Source organism: Malania oleifera, chromosome 2 (genome assembly GCF_029873635.1).
Source record: "Malania oleifera isolate guangnan ecotype guangnan chromosome 2, ASM2987363v1, whole genome shotgun sequence".
Classification (NCBI taxonomy): domain Eukaryota; kingdom Viridiplantae; phylum Streptophyta; class Magnoliopsida; order Santalales; family Ximeniaceae; genus Malania; species Malania oleifera.
This window is the reverse complement of record NC_080418.1, coordinates 143,436,871-143,457,096: the sequence shown is the minus strand read 5'-3', so window position 1 is coordinate 143,457,096 and position 20,226 is coordinate 143,436,871. Positions and strand designations below refer to the sequence as shown.

At 35.5% G+C, this 20,226-nt stretch overlaps 1 protein-coding gene across 2 annotated transcripts; it reads right to left on the bottom strand.

Moving 5' to 3' along the window:
* Positions 1–2,226: 2,226 nt before the first annotated feature.
* Positions 2,227–6,539, bottom strand: LOC131147852 (zinc finger CCCH domain-containing protein 30-like). 2 transcript variants are annotated; one of them, XR_009134953.1, is made up of 3 exons: positions 6,241–6,524; positions 2,819–5,150; positions 2,227–2,735 (listed from the first exon to the last, which is right to left on the bottom strand). XR_009134953.1 is itself a non-coding variant. In XM_058097471.1 (2 exons), exon 2 carries the CDS (start codon positions 5,125–5,127, stop codon positions 2,932–2,934), a length of 2,196 nt encoding a protein of 731 aa, XP_057953454.1. In that variant the 5' UTR covers positions 5,128–5,150; positions 6,241–6,539; the 3' UTR covers positions 2,227–2,931. The 2 variants fall into 2 exon arrangements, 1 of the variants encoding a protein (XP_057953454.1); XM_058097471.1 differs by having other exon boundaries at positions 2,227–5,150; positions 6,241–6,539.
* Positions 6,540–20,226: the final 13,687 nt, after the last annotated feature.

Here is a 20,226-nt window from a genome sequence, read left to right as displayed (position 1 = left end):
TAGAGGCTACAAAATTCATAAATTTCTATTTATCTTTTTCTTCTTTTCATGTACCTTGAAATAGTACTCATTTTATAAGCACCACATGCATATATAATAACCAACATTGAATAAACAATCATACTAAAAAATCATGACATAACTTAAAGATATGCTCTAGCATGCTTAGGAGCAATAACACACATTATTTATATAGAAGGTTTTAGAAAAAAAAATAATAATAACTTCCTATTTCTAATTCAAATCTTAAAAAATAAAAAATATAATTATAACTTTATAATTTTTTGAAAAAATATAACATAAAATTATTTCTCATAATCAAACATATACAAGGATATAAGGTCTTAATTTCCCATATAAAAACTTTTCTCCCCCTTTTTAAGTTTATTTTTATAAATTCCATGGACCACAAACTTATAACTTCTACCTCAATTTAAAAATAAAATCACTATTTGATGCCTACAAACCCTATGTTTGGAAGAAAATTCAAATTTCAATTTGTGTAAATTTTAAAATATATTTATATATATATAAAATATAAAATTATATTACATTTTATTCAAATTTAAATATGAAATCAGTTATATAGGTTTACCATAACTTGAAACAAAAGAAGCTCATCATGACCTCATCTATCAAAAAAACAATCACCCTCTCTTAAAATTAAACCTTTGTTTACTTCTTTAGAAAGTTCCACACTTAAATCATCACTCATTTTTTACATTAGTATGTTGTACTAATTAATTTGAGCAACTTTTTCATTTTGATGTCTTACACCCTAATTGAAATCGAGTTTTGGCATTGGATTTGAAATACATCCACGTCACCTTTGATTTGCAAAATGAAACATGATAATAATAAAATGAAGCTTAAAATTAAATTATACATACACAAATAAACACAAATTCAATTCATTCCATTTTATTCCATTCCCACCTATTTTTGCCAACTCACTCAACACGTCAGTCCAAGTACTAACATCAATCAAAGACTTATCAGTGTTGAGCAACTGTAAAATTTCCCATGATAACATCAATAAAAGACTAATGTTGTACAGATCTTGGTAATGGGTGCCCTTACTTACATTCATTAATATTAATAATTCCACATATATATATATATATATATATATATATATATATATATATATATAAAAGATTCAATACAGTTAAAAAAAAATTCAATCATCTACAGAATTAAGTGCAATTGAAGTTTTCTTAAAATGGCATTTAAACGGGAGTGCATCCATTAACTTCAGTACTTTTTAACCCAACAGAAAACAAGCAAACTTATTAAATAAATAAATAAATAAAACCATTTTTCATTCAATGCAGTCGGACACCATCAGTCAGAACCAACGACTGCAATAAATGAAATAATGTAGGTCACCCAAACAAGTCACTAAAAAATTAAACCAAATGATGGTGCTGCAGTAGGTAACCAGAATATATATATATATATATATATATATATAGAAGAATAGAAGTACCTAACCAATATCATACACAACAAAACCAAGATGCAGATAAGATGAGCACTCCAGCAGAGTTTAATTCCTTTCCTAAAAGAAAAGGACACTAAAAATCCAAATCCAAATCCAAATCTCCCTTAAGAATCCTGCCTTGATGGATAGGCTGGGTGCGTTTAGGTTTGTTTTAAGAATTTAAATTTTTTCTAAATTATTTACCATTTATCTATTTATAGCTTATTTTGCTGGAATCAAAATTTTTCTCCACCATAAGTGAGAAATTTTCTAGTAAAGAAAAAAAGAGATGTCCTCTTTTACCAAAAAAAAAAACCCTTGCAAAACCAGTTTGTTTGGTCCGCGAAACAATAAAAAATTAAGAAATTCCCACTCCAGCAAAGAGCCAACAAGTTGAGGGATTAGTGGGGAAGGAACATAGAGGTGGCACATGATACCTTAACACCCCCATTATATGAAAAGTAGGTTCTGCATCACATCTCATTTTCAAGTGAAAATGCCCCACCCCCACAACATCTCATCTCATCTCATCTGATCTTCTCAATAAAGGTGGAAGGTCCAAATGAAAACCCTTTTGCACCACCAGCAGCTCCCCATTGGGATCCACCTCATCGCTTACTTATTCCCACGCTTTAATGAAACAGAAAGAGGGAGAAGCAAACAAATAAAAGAGGAGAAAAAGTAAATGCAGAGGCAGCCAAAGGAGAGAGAGAGAGAGAGAGAGAGAGAGAGAGAGAGAGAAATGAAGGATACAAATAATCGTACTGATAAAAAATAATAATAATAAACTTTAATACACTGTTACATCACCAAAGAACCAAATGCCCCACATACAGTCACTTTCTGCCCCTACAATAATTCATTGACAATTGGAAAACACATCATCATCGTCACTATATTTCTTTCTTTTTTTTCCTCCCCACTATATAAATGCATTCCTTTTTCTTTCTGCAAGGGCCTGGTCAAAGCATGGGGAAGAAAAAACCCATGCAAGAAGAAATATAACATCCCCCTCCCTCTCCCTCTTCCTGTTCAACCCCAATTACAATGTTTATCCCAAATGAATAAATACATTGAAGTTAAATGATAAAAGGGACAGCAAACCAAAGCTTTTGGTTTCATCTTAATGAAGCATGTAAGCTATTTATAATATAAAAATAAATTATTGGGAAATGAAATGGGGAAAATACCTGACCAGGGCCGAGCCTTTGCTGATAACCCTGCCAGGCCTTCTCATCCCTTCCTACATCATCTGTAATAATAATAATAAATGATGAAAATGAATCTACTTTTTCTGAACTTCGACCTTCATGCGGCCTCTATTGTAACTGTTACCTTCCTTAGTTCTTACTCTCGCAGCCTGCACCACCAATCAACTAGAAAGCAATTACATCTCCTGCTTTCGCTGCCTCAAGCCCAAGTCTCAGTAAAAATGACTTCATTTCCTACTATGCAATAATTTGATCAAGCTGCATCTGTTCAAGCCATGCTCCTAAAACTGTTGCATGATCAACGTTATCAACAAGAGAGTTTGAATTTGAGCCTTCGCCAGATGCAGGTGCACCTGAAACTGGAACAGCAGGCAATTCCTTAATTTCAGGTGGTGACTCTTTCACCAGTAACTGAACCCATGAAACGTCAGGTTCCTCTCCATTATGCCCATTTGAACAAGCCCTCTGAAACCGACCCAGTTCTCCTTTAACAGACCAATCAACTTTTCCATTAGACGATTCCCATTTTGACCAAGAATGGGCAGGGGAACCAACAATTCCTGCACCATTAGACCCAAGATCCTGTGGGAGGCAGGATCCAAGATCCCGCGAGCTGAAGCTGCGTAGTTGTTGCTGCTGCATATCACGATGAGCAAAAGCAGATGGCCAAGGGCCCACTGGGGACAGAGGCTCAATGCTTCGAGGTGACATCCTCCCAGGAGATGGAATGCTGTAAGAGGCCGGCAAGAACGGACGATCAACACTTTTTGGGGAGAAGACATTTGTGTTGACTGGAGATAACACACTTTGCTGTTGCTGGAATTGATTCAGAATCACTGATTTGTGAGATGGGGAAAGAACTGACGAAGCAGCAACTTGATCGGAAAAACGCGGAGATGAAATCTCAGCTGAGAAAAGCTCATCAAGGTTCGAAGGCGTTAGAATTTTTGATCGAACAGGAAGATTTGTGGATGAAGAACTAAGATGTGATTGTGAGAAAGATGACAAATCATCAAGGAGCTGCTGCTGCACTTCAAAATCCTGCAACATATTGAACTCCTCCGTTGGAATATCCCGTGCATTAATAGATGATCTAAGACGGCTAGTTTGGAGATTGCTGCCAGGAAGGTGCAAAGTTGGAATATTTTGTTGCGGCCAAGCCATAGTTGGATGTGAAAAACCATTACCAGATGGAGACATGGGCGGAGTAAATGGAGAAGGTGACATGACCGAAGCAGCTGAGGGAGAGCCAGGCAAAAGGCTCATAGCTGCAGCCATATCCATGACAGTAGTTGAGGCGGCTGATCGAGGGGATGGAACAGCCGATCCAGTGGACACATATAGGGGCCGGAGTTCCTCAGGTGTGTGGGCAAAGAAACAGACTCGTCGAGCACAACTTGTGCCATCCTTGCAGAGACGAGTCCTATATTGTGCTGGATGGAGCCAACATTCAAAAACCCCATGAGCATATTCACACAAATCACCACGTCTGCATGCCCCCTTCCGAAAATCAGGACAAGGAACACAACTGTAATGGAACTTCCTTGGGTCTCTTCTTCGAGCATTCTCACCTGGATGAACAAAAGGGCACTCAGTCCAATCATGGGAATAGGCTCGGGAACAAGGCCTGACCTTGAATGAGAACATCCGAAACTCATCTGTAGAATAGATGCTGTTTTTTATATCGGGAAGAGACGGATCAATCGGGTATTCTTTCTTCTCAGGGGCAGAAGAAACATGGACATCATAGGTCCTAGAAGTGAAGGGGGAAGATATCAAATCCAAGGCAGATGAAATATCTGGAGACGAGGAAAGGGATGGTGAGTTGGATTTTGAACTGATAGTGGAAACCTGCAAATCCTTTAAAGAAACAGTTTCACTATTTTTGAGTAGCTCTTCAAGAGCAACTCTCAAATAGGGAAGCTTCTGATGAACAACAATAACATCTATTGGGCAACGTCCATTGGCATCAGTGGAATTAAGATCAGCACCAGCAAGTACAAGCATCTTGACAACATCAGCTGCATTAACAGACCCACCAGAAGCCGCACAGTGAAGGGCAGTGCTCTTATCTGGGCTGCAAGACTGATTTACATCCGCCTCAGAAAGAGAGAGTATTAGTTTAACGACATCAACACTACCATACATAGCAGCAACCATTAATGGGGTTCTATGCATAAAGGTCATCTGTTTTGAGCCATTCTGGCGCCCATACCAAAGCCCCATCTCATTGATAGCAGAAGCATTACACTCAATACATTTCTTGAAACCCTCAACATCATTGTTTGCTGCAAACTCAAGCAAACTTGAGAAAGAATTGTTGGTATTAACCATTTCAGTATGGTTATTCATATTTTTTCTTACAGTATCAGTTTCCAAGGGAGATGATGAAGATGGGGTCTGGGGATTTAACTTCTCTGGACCACTACACATGCTTCAAATAGCTGGAAATCAAACTGAAAACACAGAAGCCACATAGAATCAAATACTAATCCACACGAATAAACAAATAAATAATGATTCCCTGGAATCAATCCACCACAAAATATAAAAAAAATAAAAAAGATGCCCATCTCAATCCACCAACTCCATCACCTAAAACCAATACAGAACAAAACTGTAAAAAGAGTGAAGCGCATAAGGACTTGAAGAGACTCACTGAAATTGCAGAAATACTTCCTAAGGGCTACAACAAGAAATTGGCCAAAATACATTAAAGCTTTGGCTGATTTATATACAATAATAAGACCACAAACACCCAGAAGATAAGGAAAGAAAACTCTGGTGCTAATATGGAAAGTGCCAGGAAAATTCAGATTTGTATCCAAATAAGTCCTGACTTTCTGTATACCTTTAGAAAACTCTCGTTTGATAGTATTGCTAAAAATATATATACAATAAATATGGGAAACGTCCTAAAAGAGTAGAGTGGGATGCCAAGATATGAAGTGCGAGGAGATGCAGAACGAAGAACTATGGAACGCTTCGTGAACTACAGATCAAAATACCCACATAGGAACACTAAAAAAAAATGTTACTGATGGGGACATATCAGAAGACCTTTTCTTTGTCTATGCCATAAATAAAACCGTACTACAGATGCTCTGCTGGGTTGCTGAGCAAATGCTGCAATAAAATAAATAAAAAATCTTTTTCTCATATTACGTATTATGCTATTTTAATTTCCAAATAAATTAGAAAACTTTCTCTAGAGTCCAGAAACGCGAACTGCTGCAGTTGCTTCTCTCGCTCAAAAAATAAAAATTATTTAGATTTACAGTTCACATATCTTTTCTTTTTCCACATTTTCTCAGCAACCAAACGGAGAAATTCCCCAAAAAAGGATACAGCATCACATCATTTTAAACTAAATTTAAAAATCAAACTGCGCGGGTATTGCATGACTCAGAGATCAGAGCACAATCGCGGTGAGTTCAAGATACTTACAGGCCAATAAATAGTATCAAGAGAACCGTCGCATAGCATAAAGCACTCATCCAAACAATTTGAAACAAGAAAGCAAAAACAAAAGCAAAAGCTACTCACTGATTTCCACAGTATTAATCGAGAGCGAGCTAACAAACAGCGTCATCATAAAACCGCGAGAATCTGCAAGGAACTCCGCAACGCATTCATCGATCTGCCAAGCACAAGCAGAAAGAGAGAACGAAAGCTTGCATTTGCGACGAAGGACGACCAAACCCCGCCATTTTCACACACACACACAGAGCACGAGTCGTCACAGTTCAGAGTCTTCAGACAGAAACGAGAGAGAGAGTGAGAGAGAGGAGAGAGAAGAAGTTGAAATCGTGATGAAATGAAATGACTTTAATTTGAATGGAATTTATTTAGGTTTGGAGCGGAGTTGGGGGAGATGAAATGGTGTTGAAATTTACCCGAAATTCACCGGGTTTAAATTCGGAGAGTAAGGGGGACCGGCTGAGGCGGTGGAGGGGGAGGGCAGTAGGTGTGAACTGAAAAGAGGAGTTGGTAACCGGACAAGGCGGTGGACCCCGTCTCTTTGTCCAGTGAAGTCGATTGGAATAGTAGTGGTGTCCGGGGGTCGGATGTTCTCTACGGATCCGTTCGAACGGAATCCGTCGGATCTTCCTTGGGTCGGAGCTTTTATTCGGATCGTATCAGATTGTACGTTGGAGCTCCTTTGGTTGACGCAATATTTTTATCCTACTAATAAATATAACTTTTTATTTATGTTGAGATATGTAAAAACAATATCTCTATTTGTTTGGAATGAAAAAATTGTGCATGAATTTGAATTTAAGTTTTAACAAAACTATTTTGTAACTATAAATTTACTATGAGCAAACTCAAAAAATATTAGGAAAAGAAAAGAAAAATATTAAGAAATTTTTATTTTTATTTTTGGTTATCGAGAAAAATAAGAAATAAAATAAATAATATACCAAATAATATAAAAAGTATAATTTTATTTTTGATAGAATTTAATGTAGAAGGAAAATATAATGGAAAACAAATTTCCTACTTATTTCCCTACTTCTCTTTTCCAAAATGAAATTTTTAATCCAAACAGACCCTTAGTATTTTAGTAAAAATAATGGCAAATAAATTACTTTAGTTAGTACAATTAATGGTAAATTTCATAAGTTTAAAGAGCATTATTAGGAAGCAGTGTAAACACCAAAATTATACTCTTTTTTTTAAGGTTCATGCTTTTTTTTTTTTTGGAAAAATTGGAACTTTGCTATAATAAGCTAAATTGTGTGTACTCGGATTATTCGAATGATTTACTTCTATTTTCTCAAGTTGAAAATTAACCCAGAAAAAAAGTCTAAGGTCCATGAAAATATATGATATAATTTAGTTACAAAATCTCATGCCAACTTCACACTGTTTGTAGCATACTAGCATCTAGAGTTTCACTATTTTAAAAATATTTAAAACCTAGCTCTTTTATTAATTTTTTGTTTTCTCCTCATTCTAATCTTCACGTCTTCTCTTTTGTATACCTCTACTTTTATTCTTAATTTTTTTCTCTTTGTCTTTTTTAATTTTTAATTCCTTTTGCATACAAGTGTGCGATCTCTCTCTCTCTCTCTCCCCCCCACTTTACTTAGAGTGGGCACAATCAAGCTTTTGCTATAATTTTAACTTCAAGGGGACAAAATCAAGCTTTTGATATTGATGTAGTTCTCATTTTGTTGTTGTGAGCAAAAAGATTTAAGTTATAAGTTATGCAATCAGCGATTAGTCGTCATTGAGACTCCTTAGATTCATGTCTATTCTTTTCTCTCTCTAATTTTTCATCTTTTATACAATGCATTTAGTATCCATAATTACCTTGAAAAGTGTGTGTGTGTGTGAGAGAGAGAGAGAGAGAGGGCTGCATTTCCAACCCCTTACATAGCAAAGATTTTACTAAATTTTAGATTCCTTTTTCAATTTTAACCTTGAACATTCATGACAACTTGCTACCATAGTTATTCTATTAAACCCTATATTTTAAAACAATATTTCCCTCAATAAAAACTAAATGCTTGGTTGTAGCGTTATACAAGTATAAAAATTATTTCTACTAAATTCTTAAAATTCAATGCCATTATTTTTTTTTCCAATCACATCATTTTATTTGTTACAGGCTAACAAAATTTGATCAAATATTTAGCCTTTGAAAGTAAGTACTTAAATTTGTAACACTATCCACACTGTATAATGTTCTTTTGGTATGTACCATTTGTTGGTTCTAGATTACTCACTATTGATAATAAATGCAAGAGGAGTAAGTGTAAATATCATGCATGTATCGATGTATTACATCTAACTATTATTGTAAATGATGTCTAAATTCTTTATTATTATTTTTTAAATAATCAATTGTCGTTACTGGTACAACCAAGGTATTCCAAACCCGCTTGGACCCTCACTCCCGACCGCCATATGTCAAGCTAAGGATAATTAAATTCAATTTTACAAATATTTGTAGATTCTATTTCATAAATTATATAGTCTTTCTTGTATAAAAACTATAGTTTATGGACTTCATTGCCAAATGAATATTGTTCAAATAACTCAATAGTCGAAGTAAATTTTCACCAGTTTTTTTTTTTTTCAAAGAAGGGTGGCACCTCTATTTATTTATTGATAAACCCTCACTTTTGGTAGAGGAATACCGTGGTTACAAGACAAGTAATCGGAGATTACAATAGAAAAAAAAAAAAAAAAAAACTTTAAAAACCTCTCAAAAAACTATACCAACATCCAGCCAAAATACAATTTGGTTTATGTAGCTAGCTTAATATATACAACTTACTCCATTCAGCATCTATGCCCAATTCATATAGTATTTGCAAAGTATAACCAACTCTAGCTAATTTCTCTCCCAAATGAAATTCAACCCATGATTAGCAATTGCGATACAATCATTCTAGGGAAATATTTGTTTTGGAAGATGTCCATATCATTCTCATTCTATATATTGTTCAAAAAATCTAATTAGCAGTTTTATAAACTTGTTGTCACATTACAATCTTCCATTCTTTTTTGTGATTAATTCTTTTATTGGTATGCTACAATGTTCTGTCATAGCTTTTAATGGGATTGAAGAAAACTTTAGAGAAAGTTAATATTTAAATATACGAGTTTAGTTTTTTTTGTTCGTGATAAACAATTGATCAATAAAAAATAGATATAACTTATATTGTGTTTAAATATTTAAAAAGTCCATGTCGTACTTTTCGGGTCAATAATGGTCCATTCTTTTAAAATAAACTTTAGAAACAGAAAATATAATTTCTTCTTTTTTTATTCTTGAGTTTGTATTTTAACCAAGTGACTATAGGTTTTGAAACTCGTCAAGACTTAGGGTCTCAAGCCCAACATTGGTCGTGTGTAGCTCCAACCCCTACCAAAATTCCTTTAAAAAAACACCAACCAAAATTATAAGCCCGTACTTTCATGAATAACAAAAAAAAATTGACAAAAATATTGATTAATGGAATTATTGTTACTTAACTAAAGGTTATTATGCATAAAAAACTATCAATTCATTGAAACTTCTTATTTATGTTGAAATATGTAAAATAATAATAATAAATTATGCACACGTATTCATTTGAATTTGAATTTTTACTTTGTAGCAAAACTATTCTGTAATTGGGAATTTATTTAAGTGCTCTAATAAAATTAATGGGGAATATCATAAATTCAAAGTTTAGTAAAAGGAAGCAAGCGTAAATACCAAAAAATCTTACTTAAAAAAAAAAACTAGTTCCTTATGACTCTTTTGGGAAAATAGAAACTTTGTCTTAATAAGCTAAATTTATTAGGCTTATTAGAGTGCTTTTGTAGGAACCCGAACCAAGAAAAGAAAAGGAAAAAAGAAAAAGACAAGAGAAAGGAAAAAAGAAAAGAAGGAAACGGTTTGGGATAAGACCAAACCGTCGACGGTTTGAGGAACTTTAGGAAAACCATCGACGGTTAAAGAAGGGCCACGGTTTGGTAAGGCCAAACCGTCGACGGTTTTAGAAATCTCAGGAAAACCATTGCCAGTTTTTCCTGATCTGAAATTACTTAAGTGAGAAGTAAGCTTAATTTTTCACAACTCTAATATTTTGTTCTCTCTCTCATTAGGGTTTTAGAGTCTCTCTCTCTCTCCCATCTCACCCTCTCACGTGTCTCTCTCTCTCCTCCCGGCTTGCCGATCCTCATCCTTGACTAGTTAAGAGGCTACGGTTTCGTTCTCCAAAGCTCTAGGCAATTTTTCAATAAATGAAAAATGTAAACCGATTAAACTAAAGTATATGGATACATGTATACTATGTATGATTTTCTGATTGAATCAAGCATATGAAAATGAAGGTTTTGGTATTTTATACGTATTTGAGGAAAACTAAAGCGAGTGGGATGATCATCTCCTTTTTCCTATAAATCATATATTTTGAGTTAAACTTAACCCTAGCGATAATTATACCTTTATTTTCAACAAAATGTATTTTTCCTGGGCAGTTTATTATAGTATGATATATCATTCAAATCGTGTGGCATGAAAATGTTGATTATTATTGCATAATTAAACCCAATGGTTTTTATGGTATTATACAGTGAAAGATACAGTTTTATACTAAATTATGATATGACATGTTTTATACAGATCTATGATATATGACGATTTTATACCGAGATATGATATGATGGTTTTATACCGAGTTATAAATATGATGGTTTTATATCGAGTTATGATATGACCAATTTTATATAGATTTATGAACATAACGGTTTATACCAATTTATGAAAATGAGATCATGTTACCGTTTTTGCTATGTAAATTATATATATGGTTTATGAACCCTAAGGGACTAGTCATTATGGAAGTTTGGTACCGCAACTAGTGAAAGTATTAGTGCAGCCATAGTATAGTGGAAGTGCAGACCATGGGGATAGTTGATTTGGATTTGGACGCAAAAAGTTGTTGTACCCCTCTAGAGTCCAGACTAGGCTGGGTAGGCAAATCAGACTTACAGACGTACATGTTTGACTTAGCCTTGTGGTAGGCCAGCCATGGCTAAGTCCAGTTTTCGGATCGCACAACCCGATCATGGGGGTTATTCATGATGTTATATGATGGCCCAATAAGGAAGGTTCTCTATTCATATATGTAATTTATGAAAAATGAGTTATAATTAGTCGAAAGTATGTTATCAAGGAAATTATGTTTTCTCAGTTATATAGGTGTGAGTACAATTTTCAAATGTTATTTCACCTACAGTTAAATATATGAATGTATTATGATCACACTAAAACTCATATTAGCCACACACTAATAATAATCTAATTCATCTTACTGATAAGTATGTCATGCCCTGAACCCTAAAATGGGACCCAAAGGTGAATTAAGTAACATAACCTGTTTCTATATCAATATAAAACATACATGATACCATATACAAGAGGGTCGACCCCGTGGGGTAACGGATGCCCTATATACATACATACAATACATGTCCATACTCATCAATATACGCAACGGAATACGGTCTTTCTTTACATCAAACTGTACCATACCAGAGTCTATACCATACAAGGTTAAACATACCTACAAATACTATACATACCACGGGTGTCTACAAAATCCATCAGGACAATCCGGTTACAAAATTTGTACCTATCAGGTACTAATAGTAGCTAAACACACACCCCGCTTCCGAATGCTAGGATGCTAGTTTCGGCTACCCGAAAGATCTGAAAAACATTTGTATATATATTCGGGGTGAGACACCTCTCAGTAAGGGAGAAAATAAGTTATATTAGTGTGTGGCATACCAGTGTCATTTTCATACTTCATAACACATACATACGATACAGTTTGAAACACATACGTACAGCTTCAAAACAAGTTCCATACATTCCCATACAATTCCATACAGTTCCAGTATTTTCACAAAACCATTCCAGTTCATACGATACTCAAATACATACATACATACATATGGTCAGTGTCGTCACACTACTCACAACTGCACAAGTCACCTAGTCTCACAGCGGTTACGTTCCAACACATTAAACTACGAAGGTTTCCGACTCAGGCCCAATAGTGAATCCATTGCTACATATGCAATTACACAAGGTCACCTGGTCTAACCCCGATTACGTTACCATGTGCAAACTATGCTGCGTCAACCTAGGCCCACTGTGGTCTGTTGCTACATTCGGTGACCAGTCAAATCATACTGGTGATATTTCGCACCCCGGATATAGAGCCGGCCACTCTTGCCCACGGTAGTTAGCCGTTACAAGGCATAGCGTACGGTAGTTAGCCGTTACAAGGCATAGCGTACGGTAGTTAGCAGCCCCTAGCCGTTTCACAAAACCTGGAATCACTTTGGAACTCACGTCCCTATACATTTCAACGTACGGTAATAAGCCGCCACATAGCTTTTTTTCACAAATACTTGGAACAACATACAAACATACACACATACCACACTTATTTGGTTTATGGCAAATCATATCGTTTACAATTTCAAGTATACAGTTTATGCAAATATGGATTACGGTCACCTCAATAATACATTTTAAATAACATAAACAGTTTTCCAATCAAATAAGAGATGATACCCGAAATCCCCAATTTTTCCGAAAACTATAACCCGAAAATCCCGTGTTTTCACCCGATAGATTTTCCCAAATAAGTAGTCAAAACATACATACCATCGTAGCCTACAGGCTTACCGATCCTGATTTCAAAAATGAACTGATATAAACAAAATCCCCTTACCTCAACCCGAAACCGAACCATGAACTCTACGGCCCTCAAAACTATGAACCGAGACTCCGAAATCTACAAACCACAATACTAAACATGCTTATAATCCATACTACTACACATATACCGAATCAAAAATGAAAATCGAGCCTTACCTCGATTTTGGCCCAAAACCCGAAAATGCTCGAACCAAGATTTCGATCCACAGAAGTTGTAGAGAATCCCTCCACGATCCTCGTGGTAACCTCAGATTTTCGATTCTATTAATGACTGGCTAGGAAATCTAGAGAGAGAGAGAGAGAGTAAAGAGAGAGATATGAGGAAACTTAACGAAGAAGAAATGAGAAAATCCCTTTTATACCCCTTCTGACCCGCCCGATTTTCGTCGACGAAAAGTACCTTCATCGACGAAAAATCAATGATTTCGTCACGGATGTCGGTAGCCTCATCGACGAAGTCTGATATTTAAACTTTTTCAGACCTCTGGGCTTCTTTTCGTCGACGAACCTCTAAATTTCGTCGACGAAAAGTCTACTGCCTTCGTCGACAAAATCTGCAGAAATCCCTTTATATTTTTTGGGTTCTTACAAAGTTTCTCACCCCAATATCCAATTTATTTTTCAGGACCTACAGGGAATCGAGCCTAACGTGCTACGGGGCTGGGTTTAGATTTTGTAGTTATTGTAAGTGTAAGCAAGACACTTGTTTATCATGTTTTGGTTTATTTTGGCATGTAATATATAACATGGAGACATGTATGGGTAATAGGGATGGTTAGAACTCTGGTAATGTGTTCGAGGTTTAAATATCTTCTACTGCATGTTTAAACTAAGTTTATGGACGAGGACACCTAGGACCCCTATTTGGGTTCGGGTCGTTATAATTATGGTATCAAAGATATATGTATGGAATAATAGCACTATGGACCTGTAACGACCCGAAGAATAATGGTATTTAAATAATAAGGAGGAAGGAAAATGGAAATAGAAACAGAAGAAGACAGTAGACTTCGTCGATGAAGGCATGTTTCGTCGACGAGAAAATACCGAGAGAATGTTTTGGGTGATTCTAAATTTCGTCGACGAAGGGAAGAGTTCATCGATGAATTGCCTATTAGACTCGTCGACGAGATGACGTGACTCGTCGACAAAGGCTGCAGTATAAATAGCCCAAACCTTGGTTTAATCGTAGAAATTCGACGAAATTCTTCCTCTCTCTCTCTCTCTCTCTCTCTCTCTCTCTCTCTCGCACTCGCTCTCACTCTCATTTTCTCTCTCTCTCTCTCTCTCTCTCTCTCTCTCTCTCTCTCTCTCTCTCTCTCTCTCTCTCTCCTACGGTCCTTCCCTCTTCTCTCTTCGATTTCGGCCCCGTTAGTCGTCAGATCGACAATCTGAGGCTACCACGACACTCCTGGCGGAGTTCTCTCCAAGTTTATTGGGGCGGATCGTCGGTGGAATCAAGTTGAATTTCTCCCTAGAATCAGGGTAAGACATTTTATTTAGTTTTTAGCCTTCTGGTAGTTGTAGGAAATGATGAAGACAAATATTTAATGATATTTTGTTTTGGAAAATGTTATTTTTAGGGTGTTGAGTAGGAAGCCTTACGGGTATTGGACCAGTATACCATAGGGGCTTTTCAGTAGTCAGGTAAGGGAAACATGCTATGTTAGGAAACTCTTTTATGATTTCAGTACGAACTATATGTCTTTACCAAGTTATTATTTAGATTATATATATTTACAGTTTCCAGAACTTTATAATATTAATATTTATTTGTGTGGCTTGAGTTGATAATGTTAGCCTTAAAGGCTACGTAAGCTTAATTGTCTTATTTTGATGATAATAACCCATTAGTGGTTCTAAGTAAGATTATCTTTGCACAATAAGTCTTAGTAAGAACAAACACAAATGCAAAGATTAAGTAGATTCTTAATAGGTTAGACATCATCAAAAAGGGGGAGAATGTTAGCTCTGTCAGCTACACTATCTTGGTTTATATGTTTTGATGATATTAACCTATTTGTTGTTTCTAATATTTTCCATCCTTGCAGATCTTATCTAGTATAGGTACAAAGTGTCAGATACATAGAGGTACCAAATCAGAAGCAAAGATCGGACCTAGTAGATATCAAATAGAAAAGATCGGAAGGACATTGACTCAGAAGCACCAAAGCACATACCGGAGTTTTTATTGTGTATAAATTAATTGTAATAAGGGTTGTGTGAGTGAGTGTGTATTATAACTCTTGCGGTTTGTGTCTTGCATGATTTTTGAGTAAGAGTTGAGCCATTGCATAAGCATATTAGGACACATGAGCATATATGATCTGCACAAAAGTAACAAACTCATAATTCATAGTTTTCAAAGTAAAAACAAAGAGGTTGTCAAAATAATCCTATACTCAATTAAGTTTTCAAAATAGGACAAGTGTTAAGTAATATATGAGTTATAAAAATTTTCAAAACTTGGTCCCGATTTTACAAAACTAGCTCTACGTCCTAAAGTCCTAAAAGTCAAGCATATTTTCAATAAAGGACATACTAAGCATATAAGATATCGAAACGAGTTTTCAAATATGTTTTCATAAAATAAGATATCTTATATTTATGGGGAAGCTCTCTTGGACAAGTTTTAATCTTAATTAGAATCAATATATTTCATATACTTTTGTCCAAGAATGTTTTAAGTCATTAAAATGCTTTTTGACAAGGAAAAACAAAGCAATCGCACTACCGTAGTGCAACCTTGAGTCCTAAACACTATTCAGTATTTTGGGCATGACTTTTTCTAGAAAAGTTCAAATGGAACAATCTTGGTGTCCCTGGAAAGTTAAAACAAAATTCAACAACTTTCATGTTGATTACTTTTTCTGATTCAGGGATCTCATCGATTAAAATAGGGGATTTGTCGACGAGGCGCAATGTATGATTAGTCGACTAGTGCGGGGCCTAGTCGACGAATTCAACGGGCAGAACTGCTCCAACGGGCGGAAAATGGCTAGTTTACTAAATAAAATAGTTTTTCTTCCCCTCAACGGCTAGTTAACGGCTCCTTTGGCTCTTGGACTATAAATACAAGCTATTAGACTTGTATTAACATGGTTTTGAAGGTCTTTGATCATTGTTGGTAAAAAACATCATTTTATACAAAACCTAGCACATTGCATATTAGTTCTTCATTCCATGTGCTCATTCTCTCTTGCTCACTTATTGTGTTTGATTAAATTCTTGAGAGAATAGTGTGAGGTTTGAGTTGTAAATCATATTTGCTCATTGTAAGGAGCATTCTTTGTAATTTTCCATCTTCTTGTGAAAGGTTCTTTGTGAACCAAGTTATAAGGTTCTTTGTGAACCGAATCAGTAAAGACTCTTTGTGAGCGGTAGGGATTTGTTCCCGAGTTTATAAGGCTTGCCCCATTGCGGAAGGAGCGATTATAGTGGATTATAGAATTCTTGGCTTGGTGCTAAGGCGTGGACGTAGGCTTGGTGCCGAACCACGTAAAAATACCGGTGTTGTTCTTTCTCTCCCTTACACTCTTTATTTTATATCTTGTGCATGATTTATGTTTATATCGCGATATAATTTCTTGTATCTTGCCAAGAGTTTTTATTTTGTAGAAAAATACATATTCCACGAAAAGAGTCTATTCACCCCCCCCCTCTTGACTATATACATCGGATTGAGACTCCCAACAGATAACAAAACAGTACTATATTTATAGAATTTGTTAATACCATGCTTATAGTTATTAACAAAAAGACATGATATTTGCATGTTTATAGAGTGACGAATTTTTCAGTGTACAATATACTAAAAAATATGCATTTTCAGTAATTTTAGTATAACATGTTTATCAATACCATAACGCCCTAATATATAGATATTCAAACAGTAGTTCAGTTATACAGAAATCAGATTTTCAGTCAGGTTATTTAGAATGTCAGATAAATTCTATGGGGTTATGGTTATTTTAGAAACCACAATAAAAACAGTATATTACAAATATCAGTTACCTATATAGTATCAGACCCTAATGGATCAGACAGTAAAGCATGGTACCTTAGCTACAGATATTCAGTTCAGAGTACAACCACTTTACTCAGATAGTAAGTGGTCGATCGTGCCCACGTCAGGACAGACTCTTCGTCAGATAGGGATTGAGAGGGTCGTTCAGACTGTCAGAGTTCAGTTGACTTACCCTGGTCAGCCAGCCAGGATAGGTCCCGCCTTCGAGCCGCACAACCCTGTCATGAGGGGTTAAATCATGACATACAACCATCCAGGGAAATTTTTCAGATATTATGAGTACTATTAGATTTTAAGAAATAGTAGTATTAATATGAAAAGTAATTTCATATAGATTGGCATGTTTAGTTACGTAGTCAATGGTTTTTATTATACGTTATGTAATATCAGCACTTTTGGATTCAATTATACATATTATTATTAAATCAGATTATTTTTACCAAACTATAGCTTAGTAGCCACACCCTAGTAATAGCATGTCTCGTCTTACTAAGCATTGGCTCATCCCAGTGTTAAATTATTTTTCAGGTGAACCAATTAGGCGAGCGAAGTAGGCTCGCAGGTAGAGGGGCTGTTGTACTGCCCTTTTGAGAGTGAGTATTATTTTTGAGTGGCATGTTTTGTAAACCCTTGGTATATGTAAGGGTAGTTTTTGAGAGGACAACAATGTTTGTGCCATTGTGGAATGATTTGACACTCTGGTATTGTATTATGTGTAGTTTTATTTTATATGATTGACCTCCCACTGTTTAGGTTAATGATTGAATTTAAAACTAGTAAAAAAGATTTTATTTTATTAGCAAGTCGTTTCAAGACCCCACCGAGTTCGGGGCGCTACAGTTGTGGTATTAGAGCCCAAGTTGATAAGTCCTGTAGACTTTGATAGATAATCTTACCATAGTATGGGTTCGTGTTAAAATGAGGATAGGAACGGGTATATGAGGATACTGGTAGGTTATTTTAAGTTTTGTCTCGCATACTGGAGGCAAAAATCCCTTGACAATCTTTTGCGTTTTTCCTGAAACGACAGTTTCAGAAAAGCCACGGTAAATGTAGAGACCTGAACCCATAAAATAAGGAAATAAATAAGAAAAATGGTCAAAAGGCAATTTTAACAGGCTTCGTCAACGAAGCCAAGGTTCTCGTCGACGAAGGCCCTTCTGTGCTTCATCACCCAAATTCAGAGCCTTGGCGATGAAGAGATCTCGACCGACAAAAAAAAATATCGGACAAGGGTTCGTCAACGAAGGAAGAGGTTCGTCAACGAAGAGCCTTCTATGGATCGTCGACGAAGGCACCATTCGTCGACGAGTTTGACTAGGTCAAGGGGTCTATAGATATCATTTTTAGTTGCTTAATGGTTAAGAAACCACGAAAGCTCTCTCTCTCTCTTTCTCTCTTTCTCTTCGATCCTTTGCTGTTCGTCACCCAAATCCACGATCCGACGTTACTACGTGGATCAGGGGTAAAACATCTATGATTAGAGCGGATTAGATCTTCGTTTTGAGGATTTTCGGGTTTTATCCCGAAATCGAGGTAAGATTTTAAGTTCATTTTTTATTCGGTAAATCTATAGTAAATAGGATTATGTTGAAGTATTGTGCTTTGGCTTTTAGGTTTTGAGAATTCAGTTCGTTGTTTTGGAGTTGGGTAGTTCGTGTTTCAATGTTTAGGGAAATAGGTAAGGGGATTTGTTTATATCAGTCTTTTTTATAAAACTAATCCGCTAGAAAGTTAGCTTATATTTATATGCACATATTGAATGCTTATTTGCAAAGTTTCACCGGGTAAAAATGCTGGTTTTACGATTTTATGGTTTTGGTAAAAATGAGGGTTTTGACGTATGATCTCCAAACTTTTCAAAATTTTGTTATTTGCATTAATCTTAACGTAGGAGATGCTTGAACCCCTTGTTTTCTATTTAAAAGTTATTTTCAAGTTATATACTATATATAGCAGATTTTTGACCAAACAAGTGTGACATATGATATGAAATGGAATATACTGAACTGTTATACACGTATATGAATTATGAGAACTGAAGTTCCATTTTAATATCTGAAAATGTGGAAAATAGGTGTTGGTTATATACTGAGCTTTATATGTGAAAAGGGATAAATCGAGAGTGTGTGTGCCCGTTTATACCACAGTATGAATGAATGAGTTTGTGAAAATACTGGAACTATACAAGTGATTTGTGAATTTGAAATAAGTTAATTCGTTTTATTATAAATTGAATATATGATATTGGGACCGCAGTTTGTTACTATGAGAGCTTTAAAAAGCTCAATATTATATGAAACCTTAAAAAGCTTAAGCGCGGTTTCGTTGCTATTTTCTATATATAGTGCAACCACACATCTGATTTTCAGTGTGGGTATCGAGATAATCGGCTAGGTAGGAGTGGCCACTGGTGGATTAATGGACCAGGTGGATTCAGTCAGACTATAGTAACCATAATGACTGATAGTCTGCGTGAGGTAGGGCTTGTTCAGGGATTTATGATCGCACAACCTGTGCCAAGGGGTAGTGTTGACATTAGTTATAAAGTTCCAAAGTTGGACGGTGTTCTAAATATACATATACATAATTTAAAAACTAAAATGGGCAAAGTCATAGGTTTGAGTACAGGGCGGAGGGATTGTACAGTGTATGAGCCTGTACCCTACCCTAACCTCGGGAACTCTCGATTGCAATGATGCTGAATTATTTATTGCAGGAAATATATAAATATCTCCTATATTACAGTATTTAGAATATGCTTTATATGTAACTGCTTTCAACTGAAATAAACACATGTTGTCACGCACTGATGTAATATCTTCCACCTTTTTGAGAAATGTCTCACCCTAATATACAAATATTGTTTCAAGTCCTACAAGATGTCAGTCCTAGTTGCTAGAGGGACTTGGAGTGTCGTATTGTGTATAGATTATGTAAGTGTTTTGTATATGTAATAGACTTAGATCAGAATATATTTTTAGAGATTGTAAGAACAGGTTATGTTTTAAGCACGATCGTATGTATGTGAGGATATAGTTAGAAAAGTTGTGTATGAGATTACAAATCAGTATGAAACACTTGTACATCCCTATTCAAGGCGGGTTGTATATGTATGTTTATTAGAGACAGGTGTATTATACAGGTGTAGTAGCACTCCGGGGTCGTATAAAGGGCCGAGGCATTACAGTAAATCTATCGACAACTTTTTTGTTTTTGAGTAGAGAGATTGAAACTTGAAAAATTAGAATTAGAACGTTAAGTT